The sequence below is a fragment of the Equus quagga genome, chromosome 13 (assembly GCF_021613505.1).
Source record: "Equus quagga isolate Etosha38 chromosome 13, UCLA_HA_Equagga_1.0, whole genome shotgun sequence".
Taxonomy (NCBI): domain Eukaryota; kingdom Metazoa; phylum Chordata; class Mammalia; order Perissodactyla; family Equidae; genus Equus; species Equus quagga.
In genome coordinates this window covers 41904797-41922196 of record NC_060279.1, presented here as the reverse complement: position 1 = coordinate 41922196, position 17400 = coordinate 41904797, and the positions used below count along the sequence as shown (strand labels likewise).

The window sequence follows — 17400 nt, the reverse complement described above, 5'->3', positions numbered from 1 at the left end:
GCGTCCCACATGCCACAACTAGAAGGACCCACAACGAAGAATATACAACTATGTACCGGGGGGCTTTGGGGGGGAAAAGGAAAAAAATAAAATCTTAAAAAAAAAAAGAAAAGAAAGAAAGAAATGGATGAATCTGAGAGCTGTTTACAAAGGACAAATCCAAATGACTCTGTTCCTACTCCCCAGGGTCTTCTGGAGAAAATCTCACAGTCCCACAGATTGGAGCCTTTAGCAAATTCAGGATCCCCAAGCTTGGAAAATTATCCTCTCCCAAGCCCTACAAGTAGCTATTTCAAACTTCCGCCTTTTTTCTCAATTCCTTTCCTCGTCACTTTCTTGCTCATCTTAGCAGAACCCACACCCGTGTTCAGAGAAAACAGAGGTAATAAGGTGAGAATTCCAACAACTTTTTGCCCTCTGCAGAGGCACTTAGCTGCATCTTCACATCCCTCTCATCCCAGTAGACGAGGCATCCATGTTGCCTACCCAAGATTCCCACTTTACTGTAAACTCCTTGCAGGCAGGGCCTAACTATGTCTGTCTTGCTCACCACTGTATCCTTTGCATTTAGCACAGTGCCTGGCACAAGCCAGGTGTTAACTATTAACACATTAGTTGAATAAATCTGTACTCTATCCTACTTAAGGCCTTTACTCCACGTCATCATATCTTTTTCCTCCCTTTATTTTTAATCTTTCCTTTTCTACTGACATCTTCCTCTCAGCACATGCTCAAGTATCTCCCGTGATTAAAAGAAAAAAAAAATTCTACACTTTCCCTTGATCTTTGCCTGTATTTAGACATCACTCAATTTCTCTCTTCCCTTTACAGATAAACTTGTAGAGTCACCTATACTTGGTGTATCCATTTTCCCTCTTCTCATTCCTTCTTCTCATTCCGTCTTCACAATCCTTTTAGGTTTTGCCCCCATCAATCTGCTGAGATTGTTCTCATTAAGGCCGCTAATGACCTCCTTGTCACAATCAATGAACAGCTCTCCAGTCTTTATCCTTTTGCCCTCTTTATGGCGTTTGACCCTGTTGACCCCTCCTTTCTTGAAATGCTCTCTTCTTTTGGCTCCTGGGTCCTTCTTTCTCTCTCTCTCTGTTTTTTTTTTTTTAAATTCCAGCTAGGTACTGTTGACTGCTGAAGATTCTGCTTGCTTTATTTATTTGTTTATTTATTTACTTATTTTTGAGGAAGATTAGCCCCGAGCTAACAGCTGCCAATCCTCCTCTTTAGCTAACATCCGTGTTCATCTTCCTCTACTTGGTATGTGTGATGCCTACCACAGCATGGCTTGCCAAGCGGTGCCACGTCCGCACCCGGGATCCGAACCGGTGAGCTCCGGTGACGCAGAAGCGGAACATGTGAACTTAACTGCTGCGCCACTGGGCCGGCCCCTCCTTTTTTCTCTTGACAGAGACTAGAGGCTTAATAAACATATATATTTTAGTGAATGAGTGGCTTCACTTAACTATTAATATGGCCACTCTTTCTCAGCCTTCTCTGACCTCTCCTTAAATGTTAGTATTCCCTAGGATTATGTCCTTAGCCCTCTCTTCTTGCTCTGCACACTCTCATTGGTCAGGATAATCCATACCAACAGTTACAATAACTGTTTACATAGTGCTCACCATAAAACCACCACAAGATCTAGGTATTCAACTGGGTCTTTCTCTTGAGTTCTAAACTCACTATACTATTTCCTATTGAATACTTCCATTGGAGTTTTCATAGGTATTTACCACTTAGTCTAGAGACAGGAAGCTTGCCTTTTATCTTTCTATACCCAGCACTTAGTCATAATGGCTGGCATATAGTAAGTAGAGGAAGAAATAAATGTATTAAAGATGTGAACTACCTCCTGCCAGGTCAGGCTAAAGTCTTGCTTCACTGCTTCAAATCACACTGAACTTTCTCTTCCTGAACTGATATGAGAGTGCTGATCCTAACCATGGTAAAACCTCAGCTAAGCAGAAACACAGGAATGTTCCATTCTGAATATTTTCCCAGATAACTGAAGTTTATCCAATCAAGTGCAAAACATTTTCATTTTAACTGTTTCAAGTAGGGATTATTCAAAAAGGTATTATTAATTTTCTGTGGATTGTATAGTGGGAAGAGCAGGACTAGAAGTCATTAAGGCCCAGATTGACCTCTAGAGTATGGCCTTGGATAAACCATTTATTTCTTTTAATCTTTTTTTTTTTTTTTTCTGAGGAAGATTAGCCCTGAGCTAACTGCTGCCAATCCTCCTCTTTTTGCTGAGGAAGGCTGGCTGTGAGCTAACATCAGTGCCCATCTTCCTCTACTTTATATGTGGGATGCCTACCACAGCATGGCTTGCCAAGCGGTGCTACGTCCACACCTGGGATCCAAACAGGCGAACTGCGGACCGCGGAAGCGGAACGTGCGTGCTTAACTGCTGCGCCACCAGGCCGGCCCCTAAACCATTTATTTCTAAGACTGAGTCTGTCATCTGTGAGTGGACACATTACCTGCCTGCCTACTTCATAGGATCAAGTAAGGTAAAGTAAGTGAAATGTTTTGTAAATCTGAAAGTGCTTCACACATTTAAGATACCATCATTTAACCATTTTTTTGCTTACTCGGAGGAAGCACTGTGAACCAGGAAAATAGTGAGGACCCCAAAGTCTAGAATATATATAGTTAATACTGTTTGCTCCTCCTCTACCTGGCCACAAATGCTACAATTTTCAACTGTCTGCTTTTTTGTTTTCCTAGTCTTCCCTTGCTATCTGTGTTAATTCTCATTGTTATCAGTGTTTTTGCATCTAAAAGCTCCTCTTTCCTTTTTTAATTTCTGCTAATTATATTCCGTGGGTTTGGAGATTACTAGAAATGGGTTAGATTAAGAGAAAATGAAAGAAAAGCTTCCCCATGAATGAAGTAAATGGACATTATTACATGTGACTGTTATGTTGCTACCATTTTCCCCTTATCTCCCGGTTCTTGGGTGTGTTCTGAATATATTCTTTCAGCAAATATTTATTGAGCGCAGTATGTGCTAGGCAATAGGCAGGCACTATAGCATAATCCCTGCCCTCATGGAGTTTATAGTCTAGTAGGGAGGCAGTTTAAAAAATCACAAATTACAGTGAAGAATGATTATTATAATAGGGGAGGTATGTGGTTGTATAGGACTATGTAACAGAGAGGTCTAATGTCATTTAGGGAGTCATGGATGGCTTTATAGAAGATGCAACTTTCCAGCTGAGACCCAAGGGATGAATAGGAATTAACCAGGCAGGGAAGAAGTCTGCATGGGAAGAGTGTTCCAGGCAGAGAGACAAGAAGCAGGAAAGTCTGGAGCACAGGAAGAGGTGAAAGGAGAGATAGAAACAAACATGGTGAGTATTGGAGGAACTGAGAGAACTACAACATGGCTAGAGCAGAATACAAGGGACAGACAAGAGGTAAAGCTGGAGACATAAACTGGTAAGGAGTCGGCACAATTTTGGATTCAGAAACTATTACTGTGTTTGCATCTTGTATTTTCACTCCTCCTCTTTTTTTTTTTTTTGAGGAAGATTAGCCCTGAGCTAACATCTGCTGCCAATCCTCCTCTTTTTTCTGAGAAAGACTGAACCTGAGCTAACATCCGTGCCCATCTTCCTCTACTTTATATGTGGGACACCTACACAGCATGGCTTGCCGAGCGGTGCCATGTCCACACCCAGGATCCGAACTGGTGAACCCCAGACCACCGAAGCAGAATGTGTAAACTTAACCGCTGTGCCACCGGGCCGGCCTTTCACTCCTCCTCTTATTTTCCAATTAGATTATACATTTCTTTTAAAAAGGACTTAATTACTTTTCCTGTAATTTTGGTAGTGCCACCTACTATTATGCCCAGAGTGTGTGATCAGTGAATTGATAGAGCATACAGGAGTAGAAGGCTGCCACATTCATTATGAGGTTGAAGTTACTAACTCACAACCTTGTGAGGTAATTATCAGAAAAAGTATATGCTTGGGAATCACACAAGGTCCTCAGTCTGCTATTAACTAACTCTCTAATTTGAGGACAGGTTATTTAACCTCTTAAACCTCAGTCTCCTTCATCAGCAAAAGGATACAGTGACATTTAATTCATAAGGGTATCTGAGGATTAAATGAGATATTTATATAACATCTAGCAGACTGCACTCAACAAATGCTAGCGCCTGTTCTCTCCTCTCACTTCCCTCCCCTGAACTCGTAGTCCATTCTTTCCACCTGCCCCTACACCTTACTCCATAACCATTCCCTCTGCTTTGCATTTTCCAAGCCTCCCTCTCCACTGGCTACTTCCTCCCAGCCTACAAGAGTCCTCAAACTCCAAGCTAAGAATAGTCCCTCTCTCAATCCTGCTCCCCATCATCTTAAGCTACCTTTCCATTTCTCTTCATCTCTTTATCAACACAATCCTTAAAGGAGTTATTAACAATTCCCAATTCTAGTTGTATCAAGGACTCTCGGTTCTGGATCCTGGGCTGAGAGAGGTGGGAGTAAGAAAGGAGCCAAGTCCCACAACTAGAAGGACCTGCAACTAAGATATACAACTGTGTACTTGGCGGGGGGGGGGGGGGGGGGGGGGGGGGTGGGGGAAATAAAGCAGAAAAAAAAAAAAAGATTGGCAACAGTTGTTAGCCCAGGTGCCAATCTTTAAAAAATAAAAAAAAGAAAGGAACCAAGACCCAACCACCATCTTCAAGGAGGAGGACCAATGCTTTTGTGGTCAGTGGTATGCTGATTGCCTCGACTTCTGAACTTCAATTTACCTCTCAACTTTTCACAACCAGCCAACTTTCCAATCCTTCCTCTTCTGCTAGAACTTCTTTCTTGTAAAATCACCAAATCCCAAGGTCTCTCATCAGTTCTCATCCTGTGCTTAAGCAAGCTGTATCATTGATCATTTCCTTTTTTCTCCCTCTTCTTTTTCTCCCCAAAGCCCCCCCCCCCCCCAGTCCTTAGTTGTACATTCTAGTTGTAGGTCCTTCTGGTTGTGCTATGTGGGAAGCCGCCTCAGCATGGCCTGACAAGCGGTGCCATGTCCGCACCCAGGATCCGAACCCATGAAACCCTGGGCTGCCCAAGCGGAGTGTGCAAACTTACCCACGTGGCCGGTGGCCAGCCCCTGATCATTTTCTTTTAAGCATGCCCCTTCCTCAGCTAAAAATCTATTGAAACCTCTAACCCATTCCCTCTGAGCTAATGATTTCACTCCTCTGAACAAAAACCTTTAATGTCTCCCCAGTGCCTACAGGAAAAGTCTGAACTCTTGAGCCACTCCTTTAAAGTCTGCCATGATCTAGTCTTTTTCCTTCTTCACTTATTTCTCAAACAACCTATGTTCCAGACATACAGGATAAATCACCACTTCCCGAGTATGCCCTGTATTATCTTTATTCGTGTATGGCTTATGCTTATCCCTATCATCTGGGAAGAATTTCTTCCCCATCTCTGCCTATTAAATACAGATCTTCCTTGACTTCCGATGGAGTATGTCCTAATAAACCCATCATAAGTCAAAATGTATTTAAGACAGCTAATCTACCCAACAACATAGCTTAGCCTAGCCTATCTTTTTTTTTTAAGATTGGCACATGAGCTAACAACTATTGCCAATCTTCTTTTTTTGTTGTTTTTCTTCTTCTTCTCCTCAAAGTCCCCCAGTACATAATTGTATATTCTAGCTGTAGGTCCTTCTGGTTGTGCTAGGCGGGATCACACCTCAGCACAGCTTGATGAGCGGTACCATGTCTGCGCCCAGGATCCAAACCGGCGAAACCCTGGGCCACAGAAGCGGAGTACGCGAACTTAACTCAGCCATGGGGCTGGCCCCTTAGCCTAGACTATCTTAAACATGCTCAGAACACTTACATTATTAGCCTAGAGTTGGGCAAAACCATCTAACACAAAGCCTTTTTTATAATAAAGTGTTGAATATTTCATGTAATTTATTGAATACTGTAATGAAAGTGAAAAACAGAATAGTGTATGGGTATAGAATGGCTGTATAAGTGGATCTGTGTTTATCCTCGATTGTGGGGCTGACTGGGAGCTGCTGCTGCCCAGTGTCACGGGAGAGTATTGTACTGCACATCGATAGCCTGGGAAAAGACCAAAATTCAAAACTAGAAGTATGGTTTCCACTGAATGCATATTGCTTTTGCACCATGGTAAAGTCGAAAAATTGTAAGTTGAACCACCAGAAGTTGAGGACCGTCTGTAGTTGAATCCATCCTTCTAAGGCTACCTCTTCAGCCCTTACTTATATCAGAAATAATCCAAACTTCTCTGTACTCTCAAAATTCTTTAAACTTCTATTAAAGCCAATGACATCATTTGACTTGTATTATAGTTATGTATGCTTAAGTTTATCTCCCTGACCAGGGTGTAAGATTCTTGATGGTAAACATTTTTTCTTCCTTCAAGAACTGACTTCCCTTCGTTTTTGTACCCCTTTAGCAGCTAGGAAGCACAGTAAGTAGGCTTGTTTCCTCTAGTGGTTCGACGCTGTGCTGACACCTGCTGGTCACATCTGGTTTGGCAGCCTTGGCCCCAGCACCTGCTCTCCAGTGTTCAGGGTGGGGACAGCGTGTGCCACCCTTACCCAGCCAGGAACCATGGAAGATATGCTCATGGTAACGTTGCCCTACAGCAGCCCCACCCTTCCCTGGAGACTCCAGGAACACACTCAGACCTTCTGGTCGCTGGCTTGCCTCTGGGGTCCCCTGCCTAATCTTCAGAACTTTCCTCACTGACCCCTACCCCAGCAATTTGTACTTTACATCCTCCCCAGTACAGCAGAACTATAAGGAGACAAGATCTCAAGGAATTGGGCAGCAAAGAAATTTGAGAGGATGAACAATCCCTCCTCCTCATCTCAAAGCATCAACACTATTTCCTACAGAGTTCTATTCCTTTGAACTTTGTCTTATTTCTAGGAGGCTCTTGAGCCATAGGCCTTCTTGGTGACAGTGTGATGAACCGGAGGTTGAGCAGAGAGTAGATAGGCGGGGCTTGGGGGGTGGGGCCAAGCCAAAGGGCCTCTCACTTAGGAGCTTCCCCATTCTGTCAGCTCTCCCGGAACATTCAAGGCAAGACTGGCATCCAGCGTGGCAGGTGAGGGACCAGCAAGGACAGAAGGGGAGGCTTTAGGGGTGATGGTGGCAGAAGAGTCCCCGCTCCGTCAGCCTGAGCTTTCCTTATTGTGAAACTCTCATTTGATAGAATTCTTGGGTCCTCAGTGGAGAGGGCCAGCTCAGTTGTCTCTGGGGCAAGGCAGCCTCAGAAAGAAAGACATGGTTTGGGATGGCTGAGGGCAGGGCTGAGGCATGCGGGTGGATGCAGGTGTGTGACAGAATACTGAGAGATACAAGGAAATCTGAGGAGACATGGAGGTAGACATAACAGCCAGAGGGAGAGCATGGCCAGAAGATCATAAGGCAGGACCCAGATAAGAGAAAAAAGGAGACTGAAACAGGTAGAGTGGGAGAGGACAGTGGGCTAACGGTGAGGTGGCAACAGGGGCAATGGAGAGCTGGGTAACAGGAAGGCCAAGAAGGAAGGAAGGCTCACATGGAGCAATCTCCTCTTCCGGCTGTGGCGCATGGTTCAGAAAGCCCCAGGCAAAGCCGGGAGCAAAGCAAGGCTCCAGGTTCCCACTGGACTCATTCAGCCCGGGAAGAAACCCCCAAGTTACCCATCTCCCCTGGCTCTTCAGACTCCCATTTCGGTTTGGGGGAGAGGGCGAGGCTGCTCCTCACTGCGGTCACGGCCACATCCTGCAGAGCAGGGGAGGGGGAAGTAAGAAGCAAAACAACCAGAAGAATCACAGGCGAGGACCACGGGGAGAGAGCCCTGGACATGTGCAGCTGATATGCCCCCAGGAAGGTCCAGTTCAGCCCCAGCAGAAGACCCGAGACCTCCAGTAGTACCTGCCCCTCTTGAGGCGCTTGTTTCTCGTGCTTCTTCCGTGCACCTCATCCTCATTGAGAGCATCCCAGGGAAGGAGGTTTCTTTGGATTATTTGATTCAAAGACCATTTTTATAATTTGCTAGTGAATTCAGCCAAGTGCCTTAATTTCTCTTAGCTTTGGTTTTCTCATTGCTAAATGGGTTTATCTACCTTAGAAAGGGTTGGGAAGACTGAGATAATTCACATAAAGCACTTGGCAGTAGTAGGTTCTCAGTAAATGTTAATTATTTTTATCAGGACTCCTGGGACTCCTATATTTCTCACTTCTTTAAAGGCAGTACAGCATACTAGCTGACTTGGGCTTTTGGAGTCAGAAAAACAGTTGTGTTTGACCTTGAGTGAATTATTTAATGTAAGCCTCAGTTTGCTCAGCTGTAAAACAAGGACGGTAATACCTATAGTATACTTATAATACTATATTGTAGGTGTATGGTACATAGTGTCCAAAAATAGCGGCTGTGGGAATTATCTGCCAGGTGAGCCTTATCTTCTCCACTGTAGCAGCAATAGCTACTTCCTCTTAAGACCTGTGGTGGGCTAGCCTCCTGTGTGCCCTCGGGCCTCCAGCCAAAGCTATTAGTGCTCCCCTGGGCTGTTTTGGAAATCAAGATTTCCTACAGTACTAAAGGAGAAAAATGGGAACAAGGCATAGAGGATTGAGGGGGGCAGGGGGAAAAAAGATGACAAACAAAGATGATGATGAGATAGAAACCGAAGAAGACAGAAAGGGGAAAAGCCATTTCTTCCTTTCCAAGGAAGCCTGTGGTCTTTCTTCTAGTGACTGACCATATACGCCCCCACACCCTCCCCCAGGAACCATGGAGTCCTTCAGCTCAAAGAGTCTGGCGCTGCAAGCTGAGAAGAAGCTACTGAGTAAGATGGCAGGTCGGTCTGTGGTTCACCTCTTCATTGATGACACAAGCAGCGAAGTGCTAGATGAGCTCTACCGTGTGTCCAAAGAGTACACGCACAGCCGGCCCCAGGCCCAGCGGGTCATCAAGGACCTGATCAAGGTGGCCGTCAAGGTGGCCGTGCTGCACCGCAGTGGCTGCTTTGGCCCCAGTGAGCTGGCCCTGGCTGCCCGCTTTCGCCAAAAGTTGCGGCAGAGTGCCATGACAGCGCTCAGCTTTGGCGAGGTGGACTTCACCTTCGAGGCCGCTGTGCTGGCCGGTCTGCTGACTGAGTGCCGGGATACGCTGCTGGAGCTGGTGGAGCACCACCTCACGCCCAAGTCACACGGCCGCATCCGCCACGTGTTCGACCACTTCTCTGACCCAGGCCTGCTCACGGCCCTCTATGGCCCTGACTTCACTCAGCACCTTGGCAAGATCTGCGATGGGCTCAGGAAGCTGCTGGATGAGGGGAAGCTCTGAGAGGCCTGAACCCAGCACATCCCACTTTGGCAAAATGGCTGACTGAGAAAACAACAGATAATGGGCTGTCTAACCCTCCTCATCCGCACTAACGCTTTCCAATCCTCAGGCTTCAGTCTTCCCCAAGAGTGCTTTTGACTCTGAGACCACCCCGCCCCCAAACTGCTGGTGGAGAAGAAGCAATGCTGAGGATTGAGGCCTCTCTCCCACTGCAGCCCCAGGACAGGAAGCAAAGCTGCCTGAAAAAGATGAAGTGAAACTTGGATCTCTATTTCCCCCATACGGGATGGCTGAAACAGGGAAGCCCCCCTCTCCTGTGAACCAGGGGAAGAGCGCAGAGCCCATTTAACCCCTCCGGGGACACTAAAGACAGACGAGGAAGGGGACCCTTAGAGACATCCTAGACCTCCAGCTCTAGACAGAGCCTGGGTAGATACCAGAGGCTCTGTTCCAGAGTGCAGGAAGAAGGGGCAAGAGCATGGGAGAGTCTCACAGGAGAAATAAAACTACTAAAACATGCACAGGGCTCAATGTTTAATCTCTCCAGCTTCTTACATCTTATGATCATCACAGAGGAAAGAGGTATATAAACACCACTTATCTCACCTCTCACCATTTCCATACAGGAGACAGAGGCATATTTTCAGTATTATTGGGGTTCCCTTGCCTACTTCTCCTCTGTAAGAAACTTAGAACTGTACCGCAGATCAGTGCTACAAATTGCAAATAAATACACAGTGAGGAGCAATGCATAGGTTGATAGGCTCTGGTGGGGAGGGGTATAACAAAGAGACTCCCACAACAAAAAGACTCCCACAGCTGTCCTCCTCTTTGAACTCCAAGGCAATTCTTCTTCCATTCCTTAGCCTCACCATAGGCTGAAGAGAAGAGCAGGTTAGAAGGGTGAAATGGTGGCATGGAGTGCTCCGATCCCTACAGTGCTGTTTTTCTCAAAGCAAGAGTTGTGAAAAAGTTGTAGTGAACTGGTTAGTCCAGAATGAGCCCAAATTCTTTACTGTGAGATTAGAGAAAAGGCCTGGCCCAGTGCACCATTCTCTGCAGCAGGGCTAGATCACAGACTGCCCTGTCCTCAATAACATGCATGGCTAAGAAGGTGGTGAAGGTGGGAGCCAGCGGTCACTGGCTCACTGTTCCTGGGTTCCCCTCACCCCAGGAGTATAGAAATCCCATTTTTCAGCTAAGAGTGGGAAAGAATAAGATACAGCAAATAAATATTACTTCAATATAGCACCAAATAAATTAGGTAACATAGTTAAAGATGGGGAGGAAGTTGAGGGCTGGAGGAGTCCCTGCCTCCCTGCTCTAAGGCCAAGGAATGGGGAAAGGGACGGGAAAGGCAGCAGGGATGTAAGAAGAGCCTCCTGAGTCTAGAGGACAACTCTAGATTCAGCCCAAGAACTGAGAAGGGGTCCGTTCCCCATCCCCTACTCTTGCCAATAAAACTGCCCCGGGCCAAGGAACTCTTGATGGACAAGGAGGCTGGGAAGATGGCAGGAGGGAGGGAGGTGGGCTGGGAAGCCGTGTTCTTGAGCCTCACCTCAGGCTCCTCTCCCACTCAAGTTGCTCCTTCAACATCTCACTTCTCTCAATCAGTTCCGGGGACATTAGAGTTTGAAGATTTCATCCTCCTGGTCCCGAAGTGTCTGGGTCCGAGAGGTCTGGGTCAGCGGCACAGGACCTAGGACTGCTCGTTGTTGCATCCGAGGAGAGCTCAGGTGAAGACTTGAATCCTCCCCAGGTACCCTGCAGGTGAGGAAAGAGGGGACAGAGTGAGAGATCAAGGGAAGAACCTGAGACTGGGCCAAGTGAAGAGGTACATGGGAGGCTGTCTTCCTCTCCTAATGTACATGAGCCGGCTGCTCTAAGAGGGAGTCTCAATGCCCTCTGGATGAATGCGCCTTCATGGATCATCAGAGCAGTAAGAACAGTCAACTGCTTTACTCCAGTGTTTTCAGTCCCTCTACTCATTCCAGCAGCCATTGGCTCTGCTCATTGTCTTGGGGCCATCTGGGGGAAAGGCTTCACTTGCTTCTCCTCACACCGTGCTTACTTACTTGTGTGTCTGGTCAGGCAAGGCTGGAAGAATGGAGAAGTCTATAGAAGGGCTTAAAAGGAACCATTCAAGACTCACCCACTTTCTGCTTTTTTCAGCTTCTGGGCGGCAGCCTTCTTTGACAGGCTGATCTGTGAATCAAGCTTCTTAAGGAAATCAGAGGCAGAGAGGTCATGGATGGGAGTTGGGGGGTCCTGGCCAGATGCGGGAAGGACTTCTCCATTGGCACGTCCTGAACCTGTCTCCTGTTTCTTCCTCTCAGCGGACTGTGGCCAAACTTCATCCTGACTTGGCTGTACCTGTTCCTCTCCATCTTTCTCTTCCTCAGAATCCACACCATTGAACAGGTCTCGGGGCTCTGTCAGGATGGGGATGTAGAGGGTTTTCTTCAGGAAGATGGAGTCATTAGTATAAAGGCGGTTTGCACGCTTAATCTGTTCCATCTTTAAAAAAAGGTCACCACAATTAATGACAGTAATAATGATCAATCTTCTATTTGTATAGCATCTCACACCTTTTATTTATTTATTTATTTATCTTTTTTTGAGGAAGATTAGCCCTGAGCTAACATCTGCCGCCAATCCTCTTCTTTTTGCTGAGGAAGACTGGCCATGAGCTAAGGTCTGTGCCCATCTTCCTCTATGTTATTTGGGACGCCTGCCATAGCATGGCTTGCCAAGTGGTGTACAGGTCCGCACCCGGGATTCGAACCAGCGTTGAACCCTGGGCCACAGAAGTGGAATGTGCAAGCTTAACCACTGCACCACTAGGCCAGCCCCCATCTCATGCCTTTTACAGTGATTGTACAGTCTTATCTGACCCTATAACAACCAAGCTAAATACAAAGGGCTGGTATTATTCCTATTTTATTGATCAGCAGTTTCATACTTTTTGCCTGAGAGCCCCTTTGTATTTTAAAAAATTATTGAGGAAAAAAGTTTTTATTTATGTGGATTACAGCTATCAATATTTAGGGTATCATAAATTAAAATTGAAAAAACTTAAAAAATTTATTTAAAAATAACAAACCCACTAAATGTTAACATAAAACTATTTTTTCAAAAACAACAACAAAATTTATTAAGAAGAGAGGCACTGTTTTATATTCTTGCAAATCACTTTAATGTTGGACTTAAAAGACAACAGGATGCTCATATCTGCCCCTACATTCAATCTGTTGCAGTATCACACGTCACGTAGCCTCTGGAAAACAGAGTACACTAATGAGAATGAGAACGAAAAAGGCAAATAAAGTCTTATATTATTATTACCATGAAAATAGCTTTGACCTTGTGGATCCCTGAAGCGTTTCAGGGACCCCTAAAGGTCCATGGACCTCACTTTGAGAACTTCTATTAAAGATGAAGGAACTGAGGCTCAGAGAGGTTAAATTACTTGCCTAAGATTATCTAGCAAGTTAATGACAGAGCTAGAACTAGAATTCTGCACCTTTTTACTCCTTCTGGAAATGCTTTTTTCACACTCTAATTTCATTGATCAAATATTTATTTAGTACCTACTTATTCATCACTGAACACAGTGACTGGCATCACCATCTATCTACCTGCCTCCTACAGTAGAACTAGCAATGTCATCCTTAACTCATACTTTTATTTCACCACCCATCCCAGTGGTCAATAAAAATGGCTGCAAAAATCTCTCTGAGGCTGGCCCCGTGGCTGAGTGGTTAAGTTCTCGCGCTCTGCTTCAGTGGCCCAGGGTTTCACCAGTTCGAATCCTAGGTGTAGACATGGCACCACAACTCAAGCCATGCTGAGGTGGCATCCCACATGCCACAACTAGAAGAACCCACAACTAAAAATACACAACTATGTACCAGGGGGCTTTGGGAGAAAAAGGAAAAAATAAAATAAAATCTAAAAAAAAAAATCTCTCTCTCACATCTGGGCTCATCTTCACATTACTGCCATCACCTTAGAACAGATTCTTAATATTTCTCATCTGGGTATCTCAAGTTTTTTTTTTTTTTTTTTTTGAGGAAGATTAGCCCTGAGCTAACATCTGCCGCCAATCCTCCTCTTTTTGCTGAGGAAGACTGGCCCTGAGCTAACATCCATGCCCATCTTCCTCTACTTTATATGTGGGATGCCTGCCACAGCATGGCTTGCCAAGCGGTGCCATGTCCGCACCCGGGATCCAAACCAGCAAACCCCGGGCTGCCGAAGCGGAACGTGAGCACTTAACTGCTGTGCCACTGGGCTGGCCCTCAAGTTTTTTAACTGGTCTTCCTCTTTTCATTTCTATTCATCTTCCACCCTGTTGACATCTATCTTTCTGAAAACATTAGTCTGCTCAACCCACTACCTTGCTTATAAACATCCTATGGCTCCCCACTGGCTCGGAGATAAAATCCACACTGGCATTCAAGGGCATCCTCAACCCAGCCCCTAGGGGATGGCCAGCCTTCTCTCCTTCTGCCATCTATACATTTTGCCATCCTGCACTTTTCATTTTTCTTCAAACATTACATGATCTTCACACTTCTGTGTCTTTATCTGCCTGAAATGCATCTCCACTATCCCCTTCTCAGCCTGGAAAGCTTCTACTCATCAACTATGACTCCCTTTGTGTTACCTTCTTCAGGGCTCCCAGTGCATACTGTAAATATTGCTGTAATCATACCTACCCTATGATATTGTTATTCACCTCTGTGCATATTTGTCTTGCCCAAACGCTGTGAGTCCTTTAAGGGCAGGGATGGTGACTTGCTGGCTTTGTATCCCTAAGGTGCTCCTCAGCATCGTACAAACTTGGCACACAGCAGAGGCTCATTAATGCTTTATGAATAAAGAACTAGATAATAAAATATAGAAACCATAGATATAGTATATCAGTATTTCATTATCGGAGGTCAGGCAGCCAGTTTTACTCAAAATTCATCCCATACTGACACCAGTTTGTCATATTTCTTATATCTGTCAAATATCAAAGCTGTTTCCACCCTGAGGCAAGACTATTATAATAAACCTGACTAATAAAATCTCATGCTACAATGTGTTTAAAAATAAAACCAGATTAATCCGAACAATAAAAAAAGTTAAAATTGTCTTGCAGTTTTCTACTTTTACTTTGCCAAATGCTTTGATGCTATTAATTTTATTTTGCCTAGATAATAGCCTAGTCCCTTCTAGCTCCAAGGTGCTATGAATTAATCTGTGCATTTTCTATTGCTTTTATTATTTCCTAGAAGTACCACATAAGGGGACATCATTCCACTTTTAAAAAGGATGTAACCAAGGCCAAAGCCCAGAGGCGTCCTAGGCCATCAAGCCACCGTCTTTAAGAGCTAGAAAGGCCATTAGAATCTAGTCAGTTTACCAGAGTAGGTCAAAGTGAAGATTTTAGAATGAGACAACCTGGTCTGAATCCTAGCTCTACTAATTAGACTAATTGTGTAGTCTATGACAAGTTGTCTCCCTAAGCCTCAGTTTCCTTATCTTTAAATGGGAATAGTTATACCTACTTCATAAAGTCTTATGAAGATAATATGAGATAATATATAGAGCACGGCACATTCTAAGTGTTCCTTAAAAGATAGATACATAATAACTTAGACAATTTTCATTATTTAATACACCTTCCTCACTTTACAAATGCTAAGGAAACTGAGGCGCAGACAGGCAAAGTGACTTAGGCAGTCACTCAGCTAGTAAGCAGCCGACTGAGGTCAGAACCCGGAAGTCTTCACTAGACTAGAGCTCTTCTGTAGTCAGAGGGCACAGCGCTGTAAGGAAACCTCACAACTGTTGATGCACTAGTCGCACAGTGCCTTTCTTCGCATGGCTTCTGAGCCTCCGCTGGGATGGAGGGGCCGCTCAGTACTTTCATATCCACCTCCTTTGTTTAGGCCATGCCCTCTACTTCAAACGTTCACTTTCCCACACTCCCAATCTCCATGTGTGGAAGTCTTAGCCATACCTTCACTGATTCAAAAAGACACCAATCAAGCTTCTATGTGCTGGGGACTATGCCAGACTCTAGAGATATAAAATTAAAAGGAAATCGTTTGGTCCCTTAAGGAGAGTATAGGCTATTGAAAAGACACAGATGTAAAAGGTGTAAACAACTGGATCACATAGGTTTGTAGGGAGGAGCATAGAGGAAGGAACTTCTAAGTCTTTCAAGGCTCATCGTGATGGCTCCCTTCAGATTTGCACTGATGTCCACCTCGGCCCCCTGCCAAGTAAAAATTAATCTTCTTTTCTGATTTCCCACCCTTTGTTAATACCTCTACAAACTCACCACATTGTCACCTTCAATCCTTATTTGTGTCCCTCTCTATTTCTCACTAGACTGTAACTTACATGAGGCAGCAACTATACATTCTATTTATGTTTCTATCTCCCAAGACGGTTACTACGGTGCTTTAAACAGACCAAGCATAAAAGTGTTGGCTAAATTCAACAGGATAAGGGGGAAAAAACCGCTCATCAACTTTAATGCAATATATTTTTACATCTATCAAATATACCCTATGCATGACCTGAAATGCTTGGTGCAGAGAGCACCTGTTTGACATCAAGGAGGCCACCTTACTGGAAAAAAGAAGGCAGATAGCCACTTTAGGAACTTAGAACTAAAACCCAACCCTCCATTATTTGCTGTAAATGTTTAATCACTTTCAATTAAAAAGTTTCTACGAGGTTAATTGTCCGGGCTTTGGAGTCAGATCTGTTTGAATTCCCACTCTAACACTCAGTATTCGACCTTGGTCAAATTGGTTAACCAATCTAAGTCTCAGTTTCTTCATCTGTAAAAAGGGGACAATAATTGTATGCTTGCTGGGGATGTGAGGATCAAGTGGACTGATGTATGCAGAGCCCCTAGCAGAGGGGCTGGCATAGTAAATAGGAGCTTCTCCTCTTCAATGGGATGGTGGGACCGGATACGTCCCAACCAGACAGTGAAATGCTGAGATGGGCAAACAACCAAAAAGATAAAGGTGGATCAGACAACACAATACAATTAGGAAGAGTTCAGGGGAAGTTGCCTAGAAGGGCCACTACATTCTCCTGAGGAATAAATCTCTTCTAACTGGTTGTCCACATTCCAATCCTGGAAGACTCACCGTCACCCCGTATTTGAGCGCTAGTCCAGCCAGGGTGTCTCCGGGCGCCAACTGATGCTCCAGGCGTCTTTCCCTCACTGGGGAGCAGGCAGACTGCACCAGGCTTCCATAAGAACGAGCCCTGCTCCCTTGAAGCAGTCCTGACCCCCCGAGGGGGGCCTGTCTAGAGGGAGAGGCCATCTCCTCACCCTGCGGACAGCTGAGGCTGCAACTGCGGGAGGCTCGGCTAAGTGACCGACAGTGACGGGCCCGGAGTCTGAACGGATATCCAGGGGATTTCTTTCCCCTTCTGTCTTCTCTCGTAAGTGTCCCCGCCTCCCTCGCCACTACGCGCCTCCTCCCTCCAAGCCCCTTCCCACAAATCTGTACCCTGAGTATTCAATCCCTGAGTTTCTCCTTACTACCCCTCCAACTTTCGCCTCTCCACAACTCGCTATATTGACTTCTGACTTTTGAACTCTAGACACTCGCCTCAGCACGGCTCAGTTTGCCCCCACGTCGGGCAGCCCTGCCTCCGAGCACCGCCCGCCCCCGCTCCGCCCCTTCCCGGGGTTGGTTCTCTAGAGTCAGGAACAAATCAGGCCCACTCCGGGTGGGCCGTCGCCGCGGACGAAGCGCCGGAGCACGTTCTGACTGAGCGAATTTGTAGTACACTTTCCACTCAAAGAGCCTCAGAGGCCCGCTGCGCATCAAATCAATCACACCCGCAAATTTGGGCTCCACATCTACGTTCTTATCCCTCCAAACGCCTCGAATCTGCCAAGATGCAAAGGCCTGGGTCCGGCCGGGAGAAAAGATCTTTGGAAAAAAAAGACTTCATTTCCCAAAAGGCTCCGCGTGTGCTGGGTAGCCTAGGAGATGCCGTCCTTTTGACA

The 17400-nt window shown here is 45.5% G+C and overlaps 2 protein-coding genes across 2 annotated transcripts; one reads left to right on the top strand and one right to left on the bottom strand.

Annotated features, from left to right (window-relative positions):
* Positions 1-7070: 7070 nt before the first annotated feature.
* On the top strand, positions 7071-9881 carry TNFAIP8L2 (TNF alpha induced protein 8 like 2). Its single transcript, XM_046681739.1, has 2 exons — positions 7071-7133; positions 8803-9881. The coding sequence occupies exon 2, from the start codon at positions 8808-8810 to the stop codon at positions 9360-9362; it is 555 nt and encodes a 184-aa protein (XP_046537695.1). The 5' UTR covers positions 7071-7133; positions 8803-8807; the 3' UTR covers positions 9363-9881.
* On the bottom strand, positions 9880-17398 carry LYSMD1 (LysM domain containing 1). The gene is made up of 3 exons (XM_046681738.1): positions 16526-17398; positions 11515-11879; positions 9880-11126 (listed from the first exon to the last, which is right to left on the bottom strand). Exons 1-3 carry the CDS (start codon positions 16703-16705, stop codon positions 10988-10990), a joined length of 684 nt encoding a protein of 227 aa, XP_046537694.1. The 5' UTR covers positions 16706-17398; the 3' UTR covers positions 9880-10987.
* Positions 17399-17400: the final 2 nt, after the last annotated feature.

What these genes read in the sequence shown, in the direction of transcription:
- TNFAIP8L2 (XM_046681739.1), top strand. Translation starts at nt 8,808, where the DNA reads ATGGAGTCCTTCAGCTCAAAGAGTCTGGCGCTGCAAGCTGAGAAGAAG.
- LYSMD1 (XM_046681738.1), bottom strand. Translation starts at nt 16,705, where the DNA reads ATGGCCTCTCCCTCTAGACAGGCCCCCCTCGGGGGGTCAGGACTGCTT. An exon ending in CGCTCAAATACGGGGTGACG is followed by an intron (nt 11,880 to 16,525) that starts GTGAGTCTTCCA and finishes CTTTTTTTAAAG; the next exon opens with ATGGAACAGATTAAGCGTGC. An exon ending in CTGAAAAAAGCAGAAAGTGG is followed by an intron (nt 11,127 to 11,514) that starts GTGAGTCTTGAA and finishes CCTCACCTGCAG; the next exon opens with GGTACCTGGGGAGGATTCAA.